Source organism: Lepidochelys olivacea (assembly GCF_965140295.1).
Source record: "Lepidochelys olivacea isolate rLepOli2 genome assembly, chromosome: 14".
Classification (NCBI taxonomy): Eukaryota; Metazoa; Chordata; order Testudines; family Cheloniidae; genus Lepidochelys; species Lepidochelys olivacea.
In genome coordinates, this window is record NC_140424.1 from 45,198,162 (window position 1) to 45,216,864 (window position 18,703).

An 18,703-nucleotide genomic window follows, 5' to 3' on the forward strand; every position below is an offset into this window, starting at 1 on the left:
GGTTTGGGGCTTAGTGCCCAGGGTGAGGCCTGAGCCCCACAATGGCCAGAGTGGCCTGGGTAAAATGGCCGCTGTGCAACCATGGCAACCGCCCCCAACCCGCCATGTCACTGTGGCAACCACAATTCCAACATGGCAACCGGTCACCCCCTCCATGTCACCATAACAACCACCCAGGCTGCCATGGCAACCGCCAACCCCATCATGTCACTGCAGTCGCCAGTAACCCTGACACGTTACCGTGACAACTGCCAGCCCCATGCCCATCAACCCAACCCTATCGCCATGGTCACCGGCAACCCTGCCCACAACGTCTCGGTAACCGGCAACCAGGCCAACACCGTCATGGTAACCGGCCACTCCGCCCATTGCGCCCCCGCCTGTCGTGGCAAACCCCGGCCCCACGAGCTCCCAGCCTCCTCCGCCTGCCCCGGGCCCCCGGCCGGCCGGGGGAGAGAACGAAAGAGACACAGGGGGACGGGGCGGAGGACACAGACCGGACAGGAAGGACACAGACGGGGCGGAGGAGGGGGACGGGGCGGAGGAGGGGGGCGGGGTGGAGGAGGGGGACGGGGCGGGGGAGAGGGAAGGAACGAAGGGCACAGCCCGGGCGGAGGAGGGGGAGGGGGTGGAGGAGGGGGACGGGGCGGAGGAGGGGGAAGGAACGAAGGACACAGATGGGGCAGAGGAGAGAGACGGGGCGGAGGAGGGGGGCGGGGTGGAGGAGGGGACGGGGCGGGGGAGAGGGAAGGAACGAAGGGCACAGCCCGGGCGGAGGAGGGGGAGGGGGTGGAGGAGGGGGACGGGGCGGAGGAGGGGGAAGGAACGAAGGACACAGATGGGGCAGAGGAGAGAGACGGGGCGGAGGAGGGGGACGGGGTGGAGGAGGGGGACGGGGCGGAGGAGAGAGAAGGAATGAAGGACACAGACGGGGCGGAGGAGAGGGACGGGACGGAGGAGGGAGACGGGGCGGAGGAGAGGGACGGGGTGGAGGAGGGGGACGGGGCGGAGGAGAGAGAAGGAATGAAGGGCACAGCCCGGGCGGAGGAGAGGGACGGGACGGAGGAGGGAGACGGGGCGGAGGAGAGGGAAGGAACGAAGGACACAGATGGGGCAGAGGAGAGAGACGGGGCGGAGGAGGGGGGCGGGGTGGGAGGGGGACGGGGCGGGGGAGAGGGAAGGAACGAAGGGCACAGCCCGGGCGGAGGAGGGGGAGGGGGTGGAGGAGGGGGACGGGGCGGAGGAGGGGGAAGGAACGAAGGACACAGATGGGGCAGAGGAGAGAGACGGGGCGGAGGAGGGTGACGGGGCGGAGGAGAGAGAAGGAATGAAGGACACAGACGGGGCGGAGGAGAGAGACGGGGCGGAGGAGGGGGACGGGGTGGAGGAGGGGGACGGGGCGGGGGAGAGGGAAGGAACGAAGGGCACAGCCCGGGCGGAGGAGGGGGAGGGGGCGAAGGACACAGACGGGGCGGAGGAGAGGGACGGGGCGGGGGAGAGAGAAGGAACGAAGGCACAGCCCGGGCGGAGGAGGGGGACGGGGCGGAGGAGAGAGACGGGGCGGGGGAGAGAGAAGGAACGAAGGGCACAGCCCGGGCGGAGGAGGGGGACGGGGCGAAGAACACAGACGGGGCGGAGGAGAGGGACGGGGTGGAGGAGGGGGAAGGAACAAAGGGCATAGCCCGGTCGGAGGAGAGGGACGGGGCGGGGGAGAGAGAAGAAATGAAGGGCACAGCCCGGGCGGAGGAGAGAGACGGGGCGGTGCAGAGGGACGGGGCAGAGGACACAGCCCGGGCGGAGGCGGGAGCCAGCCCGTGGGGCCGAGCGAATAGAGGCGAAGGCGGAGGAAGAGGTGGACACATGGATGAGAGAACATAACTATGGCCACGTTGGGTCAGACCAAGGGTCCATCCAGGCCCGTGTCCCGTTGGCCGACAGTGGCTGGGGCCAGGTGCCCAGAGGGAATGGGCAGAGCAGGGGCCATCGAGTGGCCCATCCCGTCGCCCATTCCCAGCGTCTGGCACACAGAGAAGGAAGGGAAGAAGGAAGGGGGAGGCCGGAGGCCGGAGAGGAGCAAGGGCTGAAAGAGCGGAGAGGAGCCAAGGCAGGAGACTGAAGGCGGACAGAGGGAAGGGTAGCAGTGGACCAAGGGCGAGAAGCGGGGAGGGATTGGGGGCTGGAGGGATGGAGAGATGGGGTGGGGGAATGATGGAGGGATGGAGATGGGGGCCAGGGGGAGGGACAGAGCGGGGAGGGATTGGGGCCTGAAGGGATGGAGAGATGGGGTGGGGGAATGATGGAGGGATGGGGATGGGGGCCAGGGGAGGGACAGAGCAGGGAGGGATTGGGGGCTGGTAGGATGGAGAGATGGGGTGGGAGGATAGAAGAGGGGAGGAGGGTGGCTGGCTGGGGGATAGGAGGGCGAGGGGATGTGGGGAGAGGGGTGGTTGGCTGGGGGGATAAGAGGGAGGGGGTTTGTGGGGGGGGTGGCTGGCTGGGGGGATGGGGGGGGATGGGGGCCGCCGGGGGGAGAGCAGGGAGGGATAAAGGGGCGGGGGATAGACGAAGGGAGGGTGGTGACTGGCTGGGGGGACAGGAGGGGGGATGGGGCCGCGAGGGGGAGAGCAGGGAGGGATAGAGGGGCAGGGGCAGAGAGGAGAGGAGGGGAGTGGCTGGCTGGGGGGACAGGAGGGAGAGAGGATGTGGGGAGGGGGGCGGCTGGCTGGGGGGACAGGAGGGGGGTGGGGGGGAGAGCAGGGAGGGATAGAGGGGCGGGGGGGGAGGGGAGGGGGGTGGCTGGCTGGGGGGACAGGAGGGGGGTGGGGGGGAGAGCAGGGAGGGATAGAGGGGCGGGGGGGGAGGGGAGGGGGGGTGGCTGGCTGGGGGGACAGGAGGGGGGTGGGGGGGAGAGCAGGGAGGGATAGAGGGGCAGGGGCAGAGAGGAGAGGAGGGGAGTGGCTGGCTGGGGGGACAGGAGGGAGAGAGGATGTGGGGAGGGGGGCGGCTGGCTGGGGGGACAGGAGGGGGGTGGGGGGGAGAGCAGGGAGGGATAGAGGGGCGGGGGGGGAGGGAGGGGGGGTGGCTGGCTGGGGGGACAGGAGGGGGGTGGGGGGGAGAGCAGGGAGGGATAGAGGGGCGGGGGGGGAGGGGAGGGGGGGTGGCTGGCTGGGGGGACAGGAGGGGGGTGGGGGGGAGAGCAGGGAGGGATAGAGGGGCGGGGGGGGAGGGGAGGGAGGTGGCTGGCTGGGGGGATAAGAGGGAGGGGGGATGTGGGGGGGTGGCTGGCTGGGGGGATGGGGGCCGGGGGGGGAGAGCAGGGAGGGATAGAGGGGCGGGGGGAGAGAGGAGAGGAAGGGAGGGGCGGGGGTCGGGGGAGATGGAGGGGGCTAGAAGAGGGGGGCAGAGGGGTAGAGCGGCGGGGGATGGGGCAGGGACGGAGGGGAGGGGAGGGGAGGGGAGAGAGTGGGGGGCGGGGGGCCGGGGGGGCCCAAGGGGGGCGGGGGCGGAGCAGGGCAGGCGCGGGGCTGATTGGCTGCCGGCGCAGCCCGCCCCCCCACTTCCTGCCGGGCCCCCCCAGCCGCGGGGGGAGGCGCCGCCGCAGCCGCCGGAGCCGGAGCCGGAGCATCCTGCGCCCTCCCCCGCCGGCAGCATCAGCACCAGGCGCCATGGCCCGGCCCCGAGCCCGGGGGCGCGGGGGGTAGAGCCCGGCGGGGCGCGCCGCCGCCCGACCCCAGCAGCCCCGCAGGTGCCGGGGGGGTTCCCGGGGGGGTTGTGGGGCAGAGAGCGGGCGGGGGGCTGCGGGGGGAGTTTGGGGGGATTGTGGGGCGGAGAGCGGGCGGAGTTTGGGGGATTGTGGGGCGGAGAGCGGGCGGGGGGCTGCGGGGGGAGTTTGGGGGATTGTGGGGCGGAGAGCGGGCGGGGGGGCTGCGGGGGGAATTTGGGGGGATTGTGGGGCAGAGAGGGGGGGAGTTTGGGGGATTGTGGGGCAGAGAACGGGCGGGGGGGCGGCGGGGGAATTTGGGGGATTGTGGGGCAGAGAGGGGGGAGTTTGGGGGATTGTGGGGCAGAGAGCGGGCGGGGGGCTGTGGGGGGGTGGAGTTTGTGGGTCCCCACAGCTGGGCATGTCCCTCGGGGCAGGGAGGTGCTGGGGCTGTGACAGGGGGTCACGGTCACCCCATCCCTCCTCCCCCCCACTTCCCTCCTTTTATCCCTTCCCCTTCCTGAGTCAGGTCCTGCCCCTGCCCCTCCCCTCCCCACTCGGTGAGTGCCCCACATCCCAGCCGGGGAGCCCTGCAGCCTGGAGCCAGCCCCCGCAGCCCCCCACCACCTGGTGGCTTGGGGGGCTGAGAGGCCCCAAGCTCATTGCCCCGGGTGCGGGGATGGGGGCTGTGTCCAGGGTGGTACTTACACACCCGCTGGGTGTGCAAACGTGGGCTGTTGTGGGGCCACAGTGTGTGTGTGACACGGGGCTGCGCTGCCCCCTGCTGCCATGTTTGCGTTCCCGCTGCATCACGGGCCGGCCGTCTTGTGGTAGAGTCCGTGTGATGGCCACGTACCAGCCGTGCTGGATGCGTACCCCCCGCCTGTCACTCGCCGTGGGGGTGTGCCGGGCCGCGACGTGCCCCCGGTCTCCCCGGCCCGCGGTCGCTGGGTGTGCGTTTGGCAGGGCCCGGCTGGTGCTTTGCCCGTCTCGTGGTGGCCCGGCCCGGCTGCTCTGCTCTGTTCCTCTCCGGCCCTCGCGCGGTCCCGGGGGGCGCGGCGCTCTTTGGTCCGGAGGTTCCCATCCCGTGTTCACAGCGTGGGCTAGCGGGGGGCAGCGGGCTCAGGTCCCTTGAACCCCCAGCTTCTGGAGTCACGGGCTTGCTGGAGGAACCTCTCGCTTTCCGTTCCCGAAGTTTCTGGCCGTGCGGGCCGTGGGCGCGGCTGGGCAGCGCGCCCGACAGAGGCCCACATGTGGAGTCTCGTGAATTTGGACCATGTGGCCAGCCAGGCTTTTCTGGCGGGACTTGGGCGGTCGCCTCGCCCGGTGCGAGCTGCTCACGCCGTTCCCCGGAGCTCCCCTGCTTGGCCCCCATTTCCATCCCTGCTGTTCACCTTCGCTGCCAGCGTCAGGGTTTCTTCCACCCCAGGCGAGGAAATTCCCCACCCCTCGCTCTCCTGTCTCCCTCCCGGCTCGCATTGAGCGGGTGTCTCCAGCCGGGCCGGGCCCGTGATGTCACCCCGCTGGGATTAAAACCGTAGGAAATTCCCAGCCACACAACTTGCTGTGCCGGGGCCAGAGATGTGTACGGGGCGTGTTTGCGTGTGTGCTGGGGAGATTGTGGTACGGTCTCAGTCGGTTGTATACACACCCTGCATTTGGGCAAGTACTGAGAGCGTATGGCTGTTCAGTGTGTGTGTTTCTGTTCCCACCATACACACACTGTGTGCGAGTGTATGTTACAGACAGTGTGTGTGTGTAGACAGGATATCTGTACCTACCCTGCTTGTGTAGAGACAGTATATTCTATATCCTCTGGGCGTGTTTATGACAGTGTGTTGTACTGTCTCTAGATACGCACACAGGGTGTATATCGCATACCGTGCAGATGGCTGTATAGATAATGTGTTACATGCAAGCCCTGTGCGTGAGTATGGAGACAGTATTCTATACCCCTCTGTGTGTTTGTGTATACGGTATACACCGTGTGTATGTGGGGGGGCGGGGTACGTGTAGCAGCAGTATATTACCTACCCCGTGTATGTACAGACACAATAGGACGTACTCTGTGTGTTGTGTGTGACCATGTGTGAGAGAGTGTCAACATACTCTGAAACTCAACATATTATTTACATCATGTGTATAGACAATGTGTTACACACCCTGCAGGTGTGCGCCTGGCAGGGTGTGAGCCATGCTCTGTGTGTTAGGTACAGGTGTGAGGTACGGCTGTATGCTGACCGTGTGTTGCACGCCCCGCGGGTGTGATGCATACTCTGTGTGTTAGGTACAGGCGTGGGGCACGGCTGTATGCTGACCGTGTGTTGCACGCCCCGCGGGTGTGATGCGTACTCTGTGTGTTAGGTACAGGTGTGGGGCACGGCTGTATGCTGACCATGTGTTGCACGCCCCGCAGGTGTGATGCATACTCTGTGTGTTAGGTACAGTCGTGGGGCACGGCTGTATGCTGACCGTGTGTTGCACGCCCCACGGGTGTGATGCATACTCCGTGTTTTAGGTACAGGCGTTGGGCACGGCAGTATGCTGACCGTGTGTTGCACACCCCGCGGGTGTGATGCATACTCTGTGTGTTAGGTACAGGCGTGGGGCACGGCTGAATGCTGACCGTGTGTTACACGCCCCACGGGTGTGATGCATAGTCTGTGTGTTAGGTACAGGCGTGGGGCACGGCTGAATGCTGACCGTGTGTTACACGCCCCACGGGTGTGATGCGTAGTCTGTGTGTTAGGTACAGGCGTGGGGCACGGCTGTATGCTGACCATGTGTTGCACGCCCCGCAGGTGTGTTGTACACAGCTGGAGGACGGGGGGACGTACAGGCTCTCAGCTCCTGTTGACAGCGAGTGTTTAAGCCAAGTGAGGTTTTCCCATCCTCCCTGTGGTGCTCCGGGGGTCCGAGCGAAGGGCGGGCAGGACGGGTGTGCTGAGCCTAACAGAGCCAGGATCCAGGGCAGCCGCCGCGCCTGGGAGCTCTGGGGGTGCTGTGAGGGGGGCAGCTGACTGCACGTCCTGCCCCCGGGAACCCCCGCCATCTGCTGGCCCTGCCAGCGGGCACAGCCCAGGGCACATGGCATCTAGCACTCTCTGCCCTCTCTGCGAGATGGCTGCCAAGATAGGCAAAGAATTCTACATTTTCCACTTCCTCTTCGTCATTGCAGAAAAGGACCTAGGGGTGACAGTGGACGAGAAGCTGGATATGAGTCAGCAGTGTGCCCTTGTTGCCAAGAAGGCCAATGGCATTTTGGGGTGTATAAGTAGGGGCATTGCCAGCAGATCAAGGGATGTGATCGTTCCCCTCTATTTGACATTGGTGAGGCCTCATCTGGAGTCCTGTGCCCAGTTTTGGGCCCCACACTGCAAGAAGGATGTGGAAAAATTGGAAAGAGTCCAGCGGAGGGCAACAAAAATGATGAGGGGTCTGGAACACATGACTTATGAGGAGAGGCTGAGGGAGCTGGGATTGTTTAGTCTGCGGAAGAGAAGAGTGAGGGGGGATTTGATAGCAGCCTTCAACTACCTGAAGCGGGGGTCCAAAGAGGATGGAGTTCAGCTGTTCTCAATGGTAGCAGATGACAGAACAAGGAGTAATGGTCTCAAGTTGCAGTGGGGGAGGTTTAGGTTGGATATTAGGAAAATATCACTAGGAGGGTGGTGAAGCACTGGAACGGTGGACTCTCCATCCTTAGAGGTTTTTAAGGTCAGGCTTGACAAAACCCTGGCTGGGATGATTTAGTTGGGGATTGGTCCTGCTTTGAGCAGGGGGTTGGACTAGGTACCTCCTGAGGTCCCTTCCAACCCTGATCTTCTAGGATTCTATGATCCAGATCTTCCTTGCTGGGTCTGATGCTTGACCGGGGACTGGCTGGTGGAGAACTTCTGATTTGCCGATGTTCAGAGTCAGCCCGAGGCTTTTGTAAGCTTCAGAGAAGCAATTATGGGCTGTTTTAGGTCCCCCTTTGAGTGCCCAACGACACGCAATCGCCTGCGTACTGGAGTTCGGTTATTGTTGCCGATAGCAGTTCTGGGCTGGAGATGAGAAGGGGTTAGGGTTAGGGTCAGTCCGATGCTGGATGCCAGTGTCCCGGGGTAGACGGTCTTGGGTTAGTGTTTTCGTAGCGGCTGAGGAAAGGGAGAAGAGGCGGGGGCCGGTACACAGCCTTGTTTCACGCCCGTTGGGACGACACAGGGCTCAGAGGCAGACCCACAGCACAGGAGGGAGGCAGCCGTCCGGTCCTGGAGGAGGCTGACCACGGTGATAAATCTGCCTGAGCAGCCAAACGTTGACAGGATGTTCCACAGAGCCTGCGGCTGGTCGGGTCGATAAGGCCGCGTGCAGCTCCTGGGGGCGTCCCTGACGTTTTCCCTGGATCCGCCCGGCTGCGGAAATCGTCTCGGTGGCGCCTTGGGGTGGTCTGCAGCCGCGCTGGGGCTCTGACAGTGCGTCCTCCACGAGAGGGAGCAGGCGACTCGGTGCGGCTCTAGCAAGGATCTCCCCAGCGATGGAGACCAGGCAATGCCCCGCTAGCGGCCACAGGCGGCCTGTCTCCCTCTTTGAAAATGGTGACGCGTGCTGCGGACGAGCCGCGCGTGCGGACGATTGTACGCACCGTGTGTACGCGTGCTGCGGACGAGCCGCGCGTGCGGACGATTGTACACACCGTGTGTACGCGTGCTGCGGACGATTGTACACACCGTGTGTACGCGTGCTGCGGACGATTGTACGCACCGCGTGAACGCGTGCTGCGGACGAGCCGCGCGTGCGGACAATTGTACGCACCGTGTGTACGCGTGCTGCGGACGAGCCGCGCGTGCGGACGATTGTACGCACCGTGTGTACGCATGCTGCGGACGAGCCGCGCGTGCGGACGATTGTACGCACCGTGTGTACGCGTGCTGCGGACGAGCCGCGCGTGCGGACGATTGTACGCACCGTGTGTACGCGTGCTGCGGACGATTGTACGCACCGCGTGAACGCGTGCTGCGGACGAGCCGCGCGTGCGGACAATTGTACGCACCGTGTGTACGCGTGCTGCGGACGGGCCGCGCGTTCGGACGATTGTACGCACCGTGTGTACGCGTGCTGCGGACGAGCCGCGCGTGCGGACGATTGTACACACCGTGTGTACGCGTGCTGCGGACGATTGTACACACCGTGTGTACGCGTGCTGCGGACGATTGTACGCACCGCGTGAACGCGTGCTGCGGACGGGCCGCGCGTGCGGACGATTGTACGCACCGCGTGAACGCGTGCTGCGGACGAGCCGCGCGTGCGGACGATTGTACGCACCGCGTGAACGCGTGCTGCGGACGAGCCGCGCGTGCGGACGATTGTACGCACCGCGTGAACGCGTGCTGCGGACGAGCCGCGCGTGCGGACGATTGTACGCACCGTGTGTACGCACACTGTAGACAAGCCGTGTGTGTACAATTGTACACACTCTGTGTACGCACACTGCAGTCCAGCTGTGTGTAAAGTTGCACACCTGCTGTGTACGCGTGCTGCGGACGAGCCGCGTGTGCCCGAGGGCCGGCACGTACCCCCTACCCGTGCGCGGACGAGGCGCTGGTGTGAACCGTTTTCGCTCTGGCGCACACACGCTGTGAACTTGAAGGGGTCGCGTACCCGGGGCCCCCTATCGCTGCCACCGGGCGTCAGCAGCCGCTTCGGGGACCCGCCGCTGCATTGTCCAGCCTGAGCCGAGGCGTCCCCCCGGCACGTCCCACTGAGCCGTCCGGAGCCCCCGTCCTATAGCCCCTTCCTGGGGAGAGCCCCCCACTCGCGGGTCCCCAGGCCGGGCCCCCTGGCTCCACACCCCTGGTCCGCGGCCCTCTGAGGCTCCAGCACCGTCTCTCCCGCCCCCGTCTTGCTCTGGGTCGGCTTGAGCTGGTTCCATTCAACCCTGCCCGGGCGCTGCCATCCACTGGGCACCGTGCACGGGGTAGGGGAAACTGAGGCACCGCGCGGCTTCAGAAAACACTGCAGACAGTTCCCGCTTTGTCACAGCTACACGCTGCCTACGCGGACGTGCCCTGCAGACGCAGTCCGTGGGCGTGTGTTCAGCCTGGCGTGTGCACCCCCGTGGGGCGTGTGACTCCCGTCTGCCGCATGCCCGCGGTGCTTACACGCACCCCGCGCATAGCAGTCCGTGGCGGGGCAGCATCGGGGTGTGTCTGTGTGTCTCTGTCGCTTGCACTTTTACAGCCCAGGTGGTTCGACTGGCGGCAGACGAGCCCTGTCTGCGGCCGCTCCCCCCAGTGCTCTGCCCCCCACTGACTTTCCCTTTGGCTTGGCAAAGCCCCCGGTTGCTTTGCTGCTCGGTTCCGGCCGCTCCAGAGAGCCCCAGATGGGCCGTTCCATCCCACGGGCTCGGGGCCTTTCGCCAGGGAAAGCCGGGCTTGTGCCAGCGAAATCACCCTGGGACTCCCTGCCCAAAGCCCCGCCAGGCCCTGGCACCCCTCACGCCCGGAGCCCCCCACTAGCCCACCCTGGGCTCCCCCCAGCTCTGCCGCTGCCCCTCACTCCCGACCCGCAGCCCCTGCCAGCCCAGCCCTGCCCCCCTAGCTCTGCCGGTGCCCCTCACTCCCGACCCGCAGCCCCCTGCCAGCCCAGCCCTGCCCCCCCACCCGACCCACAGCCCCTGCTACCCCGCCCTGGGCTCCCCCCAGCTCTGCCGGTGCCCCTCACTCCCGACCCGCAGCCCCCCGCCAGCCCGGCCCTGGGCTCCCCCCAGCTCTGCTGGTGCCCCTCACTCCCGACCCGCAGCCCCCTGCCAGCCCAGCCCTGCCCCCCCCACCCGACCCACAGCCCCTGCTACCCCGCCCTGGGCTCCCCCCAGCTCTGCCGGTGCCCCTCACTCCCGACCCGCAGCCCCCTGCCAGCCCAGCCCTGCCCCCCCCACCCGACCCACAGCCCCTGCTACCCCGCCCTGGGCTCCCCCCAGTTCTGCCGGTGCCCCTCACTCCCGACCCGCAGCCCCCCGCCAGCCTGGCCCTGGGCTCCCCCCAGCTCTGCCGGTGCCCCTCACTCCCGACCCGCAGCCCCCTGCCAGCCCAGCCCTGCCCCCCCAGCCCTGCCGGTGCCCCTTGCTCCCGACCCGCAGCCCCCCGCCAGCCCGGCCCTGGGCTCCCCCCAGCCCTGCCGGTGCCCCTCACTCCCGACCCGCAGCCCCCTGCCAGCCCAGCCCTGCCGGTGCCCCTCACTCCCGACCCGCAGCCCCCTGCCAGCCCAGCCCTGCCCCCCCAGCCCTGCCGGTGCCCCTCACTCCTGACCCGCAGCCCCCTGCCAGCCCAGTCCTGCCCCCCCAGCCCTGCCGGTGCCCCTTGCTCCCGACCCGCAGCCCCCCGCCAGCCCGGCCCTGGGCTCCCCGCAGCTCTGCCGGTGCCCCTCACTCCCGACCCGCAGCCCCCCGCCAGCCCGGCCCTGCCCCCCCAGCCCTGCCGGTGCCCCTTGCTCCCGACCCGCAGCCCCCCGCTACCCCGCCCGGCAGCCTGCGTGACGGGCCGTGTCTCCGCAGGGCCATGGAGCTGTCGCTGGCCCAGTGGGCGCTCGCCCTGCTCCTGCTGGCCGTGCCCCTGCTCTACGAGTGCAGCGCCTCCTTCAGGTACTTCTGCAAGATGGCCTTCTACAACGGCTGGATCCTGACGCTGGCCGTGCTGGTCATCCCGCTCTGCGCCCTGCGGGGCCGCAGCGTGGAGAACATGAAGTGAGTGCGGGGCCGCGGGGGGGGCTGGGGCGTGTCCTGGGGCTGGGGGCCCCGGGGGGGCCATCTCTGTGCTAGGGGCTGGGATGTAGCTTGGGAGGGGTGCAATATAGCAGGGGGACGGGCTGTGTCGAGGGGACGGGGTCCCAGGGGATGGGATATAGCGGGGGGGGCAGGGGTTCCGGGGGGTGGGGTATAGTGGGGGGGGGCATGTTTCGGTGCCCGGGGGCTCAGGGGTGGGATATTGCGGGGGCAGGGCTGTAGCCGGCGGGGGGGGGGGGCCGTCTCAGTGAAGCCCGAGGCTGGAATGTAGCCCTGGGGGGGGTTGTTCGGGGAGCCCCCCCAATACCCCCCTGTCTCTGTCCCCCCCCAGGATCATCCGGTTCATGCTGCACCACGTGAAGTACCTGTATGGCATCCACATCGAGGTGCGCGGGCTGGAGCATTTCAACCTGCCCGAGCCCTACGTCGTGGTGTCCAACCACCAGAGCTCCCTCGACCTGCTGGGTGCGCCGGGCCGGGGTGGGGCCGGGCCGGGGCTGGGCCGGGGTGGGGTGGGGGGCCGGGGCGGGGCTGGGCTGGGGCCGGGGCTGGGGCGCCGGGGCGGGGCCGGGCTGGGGCCGGGGCGGGGGGCCGGGGTGGGGCCAGGGCTGGGGCCGGGGTGGGGTGGGGCTGGGCTGGGGCCGGGGCTGGGGCGGGCCTTTCGCTGGAGGGGGAGCACCCAGCTACTGCAGTCCCTGCTGAGCCCAACAGAGGGCACAGTGGGAGGGGGCGGGGCCAGCTGGTGGGGGCGGGGCTCCCACTCCATTAATCCCTCGCTCCCCACAGGGCTGGAGGAGGGGGTGGGCGAGGCCAGCTGGTGGGGGCGGGGCTCCCAGGCCCCGTTAACCCCTCGCTCCCCGCAGGGCTGGAGGAAGGGTGGGCGGGGCCGCCTGGTGGTGGGAGGTTTCCCAGCCCGTTAACCCCTCGCTCCCCGCAGGGATGATGGAGGTGCTGCCCGACCGCTGCGTGCCCATAGCCAAGAAGGAGCTGATGTACATGGGCACCGTGGGGCTGGCCTGCTGGCTCGGCGGCATCATCTTCATCAACCGCAAGAAGACGGACGACGCCATCGGCGTCATGTCGGAGACGGCGCAGACCATGCTGCGCGACAACGTAGGGGGGGAGAACGGAGGGGTGCACAGCTGCGGGGGGCCGCGTTGAGCCTATGTGGTTAGGGTGGGGACAGCTCCATGGGGGTGTCTGTGTGTCTGGGGTAGGGTGTCTGGGGGGCTGTTTTGGGAGGTTTCATGGGGGTGTCTGTGTGGGGGTGGGAGGTATGGGGGACTGCATGGGGGCAAGTGCTGCGTGTGTCCCCGCTCTCACCCCACACTCTCTGGCAGGTCCGGGTCTGGGTGTTCCCCGAAGGAACCAGGAACCACAATGGCTCCATGCTGCCCTTCAAACGTGGGGCCTTCCACCTGGCTGTGCAGGCCCAGGTACGTTCCCCTGAGCACCCCCCCAGCCCCGTGTGGGCCCAGGTAAGTTCCCCCCCCGACCCGAGCCTCCCCCCGGCTGTGCAGGCCCAGGTAGCAGGGTTGATGGGAGGGGGGGTATTGGAGAGATTCTCAGCCCCATGTTGACTGGGCTGGGTGCAGTGAGTTACTTGGGGCTGACAGGGTTCCCGGGGTATCGCCTGGGACCGTGGCACCCCTGGGCCCCCTTCACGCTGCAGCCTGGGCTGGCTCTCACAGAGCTAGGCCAGTGAGCTGCAGCAAACCCTCCAGGTGCTGTGATCACTCAGCCCCATGGGGAGCCCCACACCTGGCGAGGTCGCATGAAGGCTCCCAGAGCCACCCCCAATTCGCACACAGAGAGAGGCCCCAGCCAGTCCCCCCCAGCCTTGCACCCCAGAGCTGGGCCGGCCTCTCCTGGGCAGCAGCCTGGCCAGTGTGAGTTCATTACCCGCCCGCCCCCCCGGCTGTGGGGAGGACACGCCCCAGCCTTTGTACCGGAGCGGAGACCCCGAGCGCGCCGAGCAAACCCCCTGTTTTAGGGACAATAGAAACCAGGTTTATTCACGCCAGAGCGAGACGGGAGGCGATGAGCCGAAGGGCCGCGCTCGTTACCTAAGCGAACGCCCGGTGAGCGCACCGGCTACAGCTGACGGCTCCTCGCAGGCGGGCTTGGCTCACCCGTTCTCTCGCCCCACGGGACCCGGGCCTCTCCCTGCAGCCTGGGGCCAGTCTCCTCGGTCAGAGGCTTTGTCTGCCCAGGGGCCGCGTGGCCGGGGGAGAAGAAGGGCCATCGCATGAGGCCCCGTCCCCTCGTTTCTGCCCTGGGCCCCTGTGCCTACGACACTCGCCCGGACGTCCCGACGGGCTTTGCTGAGTCCCGGGGCCGGGCGATCCCCCGGCCTGGCCTCGTGCACCCGGGTCGCAGAGCAGCCCTGGCGCATGGGGCTCGGGCAGGCCTCAGGGTCGAGGAGCGCCCGCCTGGGGGTGGGTCGCCGCCGGTCCCAGTAGCCCCCCCACAGCAGCAGCTCACAGCTCCCTGCACCCCAACGCGGCCCACGTTGGGACAGGCCAGCGGGTCTCAGCAGCTCACGGGTTTCACACGACACCTCACACGGGCGCTGTGTGGGGACAGCGCAGCCCCGTGGGAATGAGGGAGACGGGGCCCAGGGCGCTGCTTTGAGGCGCAGGGTGGGATTCTGAACCCCCTCCCGCCCTCCCCAGGTGCCCGTGATCCCCATCGTGATGTCCTCGTACCGCGATTTCTACAGCAAGAAGGAGAGAAGATTCACAACGGGTGAGTGACCCCAGGGGTCAGGGAGAGGGGTGGGTGGGGGGTGCCGTAGGTGGGGGAAGGGATCTGCGGGGAGCTGCAGGTGGGGGAAGGGGGCTGTGCGGTGGGGGAAGGGAGTTGCGGGGAGCTGCAGGCGGGGGAAGGGGCCGTGCGGTGGGGGGCTGTGGGTGGGGGAAGGGAGCTGTGGGGGAAGGGGGCCGTAGATGGGGGAAGGGAGCTGTGGGGGGCCGTAGGTGGGGGAAGGGGGCTGTGGGTGGGGGAAGGGAGTTGCGGGGAGCTGCAGGCGGGGGAAGGGGCCGTGCGGTGGGGGGCTGTGGGTGGGGGAAGGGAGCTGTGGGGGAAGGGGGCTGTGGGTGGGGGAAGGGAGCTGTGGGGGGCCGTAGGCGGGGGAAGGGGCCGTGCGGTGGGGGGCTGTGGGTGGGGGAAGGGAGCTGTGGGGGAAGGGGGCCGTAGATGGGGGAAGGGGGTTGTGGGGGGCCGTAGGTGGGGGAAGGGGGCTGTGGGTGGGGGAAGGGAGCTGTGGGGGGCCGTAGGTGGGGGAAGGGGGCTGTGGGTGGGGGAAGGGAGTTGCGGGGAGCTGCAGGCGGGGGAAGGGGCCGTGCGGTGGGGGGCTGTGGGTGGGGGAAGGGAGCTGTGGGGGGCCGTAGGTGGGGGAAGGGGGCTGTGCAGTGGGGGTAGGGAGCTGCGGGGAGCTGCAGGCGGGGGAAGGGGCCGTGCGGTGGGGGGCTGTGGGTGGGGGAAGGGGGCTGTGGGTGGGGGAAGGGAGCTGTGGGGGGCCGTAGGTGGGGGAAGGGGGCTGTGGGTGGGGGAAGGGAGCTGTGGGGGGCCGTAGGTGGGGGAAGGGGGCTGTGCGGTGGGGGAAGGGAGTTGCGGGGAGCTGCAGGCGGGGGAAGGGGCCGTGCGGTGGGGGGCTGTGGGTGGGGGAAGGGAGCTGTGGGGGAAGGGGGCTGTGGGTGGGGGAAGGGAGCTGTGGGGGGCCGTAGGTGGGGGAAGGGGGCTGTGCAGTGGGGGTAGGGAGCTGCGGGGAGCTGCAGGCGGGGGAAGGGGCCGTGCGGTGGGGGGCTGTGGGTGGGGGAAGGGAGCTGTGGGGGAAGGGGGCCGTAGATGGGGGAAGGGAGCTGTGGGGGGCCGTAGGTGGGGGAAGGGGGCTGTGGGTGGGGGAAGGGAGTTGCGGGGAGCTGCAGGCGGGGGAAGGGGCCGTGCGGTGGGGGGCTGTGGGTGGGGGAAGGGAGCTGTGGGGGAAGGGGGCTGTGGGTGGGGGAAGGGAGCTGTGGGGGGCCGTAGGCGGGGGAAGGGGCCGTGCGGTGGGGGGCTGTGGGTGGGGGAAGGGAGCTGTGGGGGAAGGGGGCCGTAGATGGGGGAAGGGAGCTGTGGGGGGCCGTAGGTGGGGGAAGGGGGCTGTGGGTGGGGGAAGGGAGTTGCGGGGAGCTGCAGGCGGGGGAAGGGGCCGTGCGGTGGGGGGCTGTGGGTGGGGGAAGGGAGCTGTGGGGGGCCGTAGGTGGGGGAAGGGGGCTGTGGGGGCTGTAGGTGGGGGCAGTTCGGGCTCTCCCGCCCGCCTCACGCGCCCCCCTCCCCTGCAGGGCGCTGTCTGATCCAGGTGCTGACGCCGATGCCCACGCGGGGGCTGGGCCCAGAGGCGGTGCCGGCTCTGACGGAGAGCGTGCGCCAGACCATGCTCGAGGCCTTCGACCGCCTGTCGGGGGAGCTGAGCCCCGGCCAGGAGCCCCGCACCCCGCAGTGACCCCCGACCAGCCAGTTGGGGGCGGAGCCTATGCTGAGTGGGCGGAGCCAGCACCGGCCACGCCCACTAGGCAGGGCAGCCATGGACCAGACCGACTAACCCAGCATTCCGACACCCCCCTCCCAGCTTAGCCACTTGGTACCTCCCGCACCCCCACCGTCAGCTACCCCCGCCCTGTCAACATGGACTGATCCACTCCAGCCTGAACCATGGACTGATCCACTCCAGTTTCTTAAGTGAGGGAGGAGGATTAAACAATGGACTGATCCACTCCAGCCTCCTGCTGGGAGAAGGAACAGAAACTGTGGACCAACCCATTCCTCCCTCCCACAGGGGGGAGCCGGGGAAAAAAAAGGACCTCATGGACTGTTCCACTCCAACCTCCCCCAGGAAGAAAGTAAGCTGCAGACCATTCCACTTCAACCTTTCGGGGGAGGACAGAAAGAAAGGCAGGGACTGTTCCACTCCAACCTCCTGGTAGGGGGAGGGAAGGAAGCCAGACCATTCCGCTCCAACCTCCTGTCGGGGAGGACGCTGCGGATCAGTCCACTCCACCCTCCTATGCGGGGGGAAGGAAGCCACGGACTCTACCATTCCACCCTCCTGCTGTGGGGGAAGGAAGCCACGGACCATCCCACTCCACCCTCCTGCTGTTCGTTCTTCCCCCACATGCCCTCTGCCCCCCATCTGGGGGTGCACCGTGGAAAGGAGACAGTGCCAGGGACACGATGGACGGTGCCATGTGGAGGGGGGGAGTGGACACAGGAGAAACAGATCCCCCCCTCCCAGATTCACTCATCAGTGGAAGAATCTTATCTGGGGAGGGACGGATGTTTATTCCCGCCCCCCAAATCTGGATGGATCCTGCCCAGGAAGGGGGCGTCACGTCCCCCTGTTGATGCCCCCAGAGGTGGAGATGCTGTAGGATGGATGGGGGTGGGGAGGTGGCATAACCCCCCACAGGGGAAATGGGGAGGATGGCCCTGGAGTCCCCCCTAGCTGGGGGGAGGGATTTTCTCCATGGATGGGGGGATCAGAGGGGGGTGGAGGGCAGGGGATCAGGATCTGGGGCCTGGCTGGGGTTATGGGGGGGCTGATGGGGGAGGGAAGAAGGGGTAATGGGGGGCTGGCTGGGAGGCTGGCGGGGGAAGGGAAGGAGGGGTAATGGGGGGCTGGCTGGGGTAATGGGGGGCTGGCAGGGGAGGGAAGGAGGGGTAATGAGGGGCTGGCTGCAGTGATGGGGGACTGGTGGGAGGGAGCGGGTGGTGATGGGCTGGTGGGGGGCAGAGAAGGGGTAATGGGGGGCTTGCCAGGAACTCTGGCTTATGATGGGGGGTTTTCAGTTGTGCAGGGGCTCCATGGTTCAAATTTGGGTGGGGATGTTGGCTTCTGATTGGCCCCTAGGAGCAGGGGGGCCATGGTATGTATTTATTAACTGTTTCTTTGTCTGTAATTTGGGGGGGGGCAAGATCCTGCCAATTATTCCCCCCACCCCGGCTGCTCCTTGGGGGACCTGGCGTGAGGGGGGCACCGAGCCCCCTAGGGATCTCCCCAGGGCACCCTCTCTCATTGCTGGGGGGGGTCGGGTCCCTGCACCCGTGACCGTTCTGCTTTTAATAAACACCATAGAACGTGGCCGCCCCGCAGCGCCTCCCCCTGGTCACTGCAGGTGGGGTAGGGGTGGAGCCTGGGCTGGGAGCTCCTCCCCCTGGTCAGTGGGGCCAGGGCCTGGGCTGGGAGGTTTGCTCACTGTGGGCGGGGCCTGGACTGGGAGCTCCTCCCCCTGGTCAGTGGGGGCAGGGCCTGGGCTGGGAGCTCCTCCCCCTGGTCAGTGGGGGCAGGGCCTGGACTGGGAGCTCCTCCCCCTGGTAATGGGCCCCCAGGCCCTGCTCTGTTTCCAGGTCGCTGGGTGTGACCCCTTAGCAGGCGGAGCCCACGGTGCCCCACAGCTGCCCATCTGTGGGGCTCGCTTCAGCGACTAGGCCGTGCCCCTGGACCCCTCCCCAAACTGGGGTCCTGTCACCCTGCTGCCTTCCCCCCTCACTCCCCAGCCGGGGCCCTGCGTTGCCTCCTGGGCTGGGGGGTCCCTTGGCTTTCCAGCCGCCCTGGGGGACAGTCCCAGCCTGGCCTATAATACCCCCAGACAGCGCCAGGGCCCATGCGCCCCCCCTCACTTGCCCCCAGAGCAGATTAAACCTTTGCAGTAGTGGGTACCAAGGAGGGAAACTGAGGCACCCTTAGGCATTCCCACCCCTTTGTCACAAATCTGCATGCCCATCCCAGGCCACTATGGGGCAATCATCCACCTGAGAGGGGTGGGGCCTTGGCCATCTGACTCCTCCCCTCTGGGGCACACTCCTAGGGAAAGGGGGCATGGCCCCCGAGTTTTGTTCCAGCCCCTGTCTCTGAGGTCACTGCCTGATGTCACATGTAGGAGATGGTGACATCACAAAGACGAAGTGCTGTCATGGGAGCAAGGGGGCTGATGATGTCAGAGGGAGTGGAGCACTGAGGTCATGCAGAGTTATGATGTCATCACCCTGGGGGGGCAGGGACTGCTGCCATTACACACAGACTGGGGATGTCACAGGCAGGGGATGATGCCACGCCAGGGTTGGGCCTGCCAGGGGAAAGTCTGATGAGGTCACAGGTGGTTTGGGGGCGTGGCCCCTGGAGAGGGCTGTGACATCACGCAGGGATGATGATGTCACACAGAGTGATACCGTCACACGCCCTGTGAGGCTGGCAGGGACAG

At 67.6% G+C, this 18,703-nt stretch overlaps 2 protein-coding genes across 2 annotated transcripts in view; one reads left to right on the top strand and one right to left on the bottom strand.

Annotated features, from left to right (window-relative positions):
- The window catches only part of RNF5 (ring finger protein 5), a gene marked incomplete at its 5' end in the record, with an annotated part of 3,085 nt that extends 2,716 nt beyond the window's left edge, over window positions 1–369 (bottom strand). Inside the window, one exon of the mRNA XM_084648107.1 lies at window positions 241–369. Coding sequence (XP_084504233.1) covers window positions 241–369 — 129 coding nt within the window. The remainder of the gene's footprint in view (window positions 1–240) is intronic.
- A 3,235-nt stretch (window positions 370–3,604) lies between these two features.
- AGPAT1 (1-acylglycerol-3-phosphate O-acyltransferase 1) lies at window positions 3,605–16,979 on the top strand. The gene is made up of 7 exons (XM_084646595.1): window positions 3,605–3,745; window positions 11,235–11,423; window positions 11,794–11,927; window positions 12,400–12,575; window positions 12,803–12,898; window positions 14,138–14,210; window positions 15,788–16,979. The coding sequence occupies exons 2-7, from the start codon at window positions 11,239–11,241 to the stop codon at window positions 15,946–15,948; spliced, it is 825 nt and encodes a 274-aa protein (XP_084502721.1). The 5' UTR covers window positions 3,605–3,745; window positions 11,235–11,238; the 3' UTR covers window positions 15,949–16,979.
- Window positions 16,980–18,703: the final 1,724 nt, after the last annotated feature.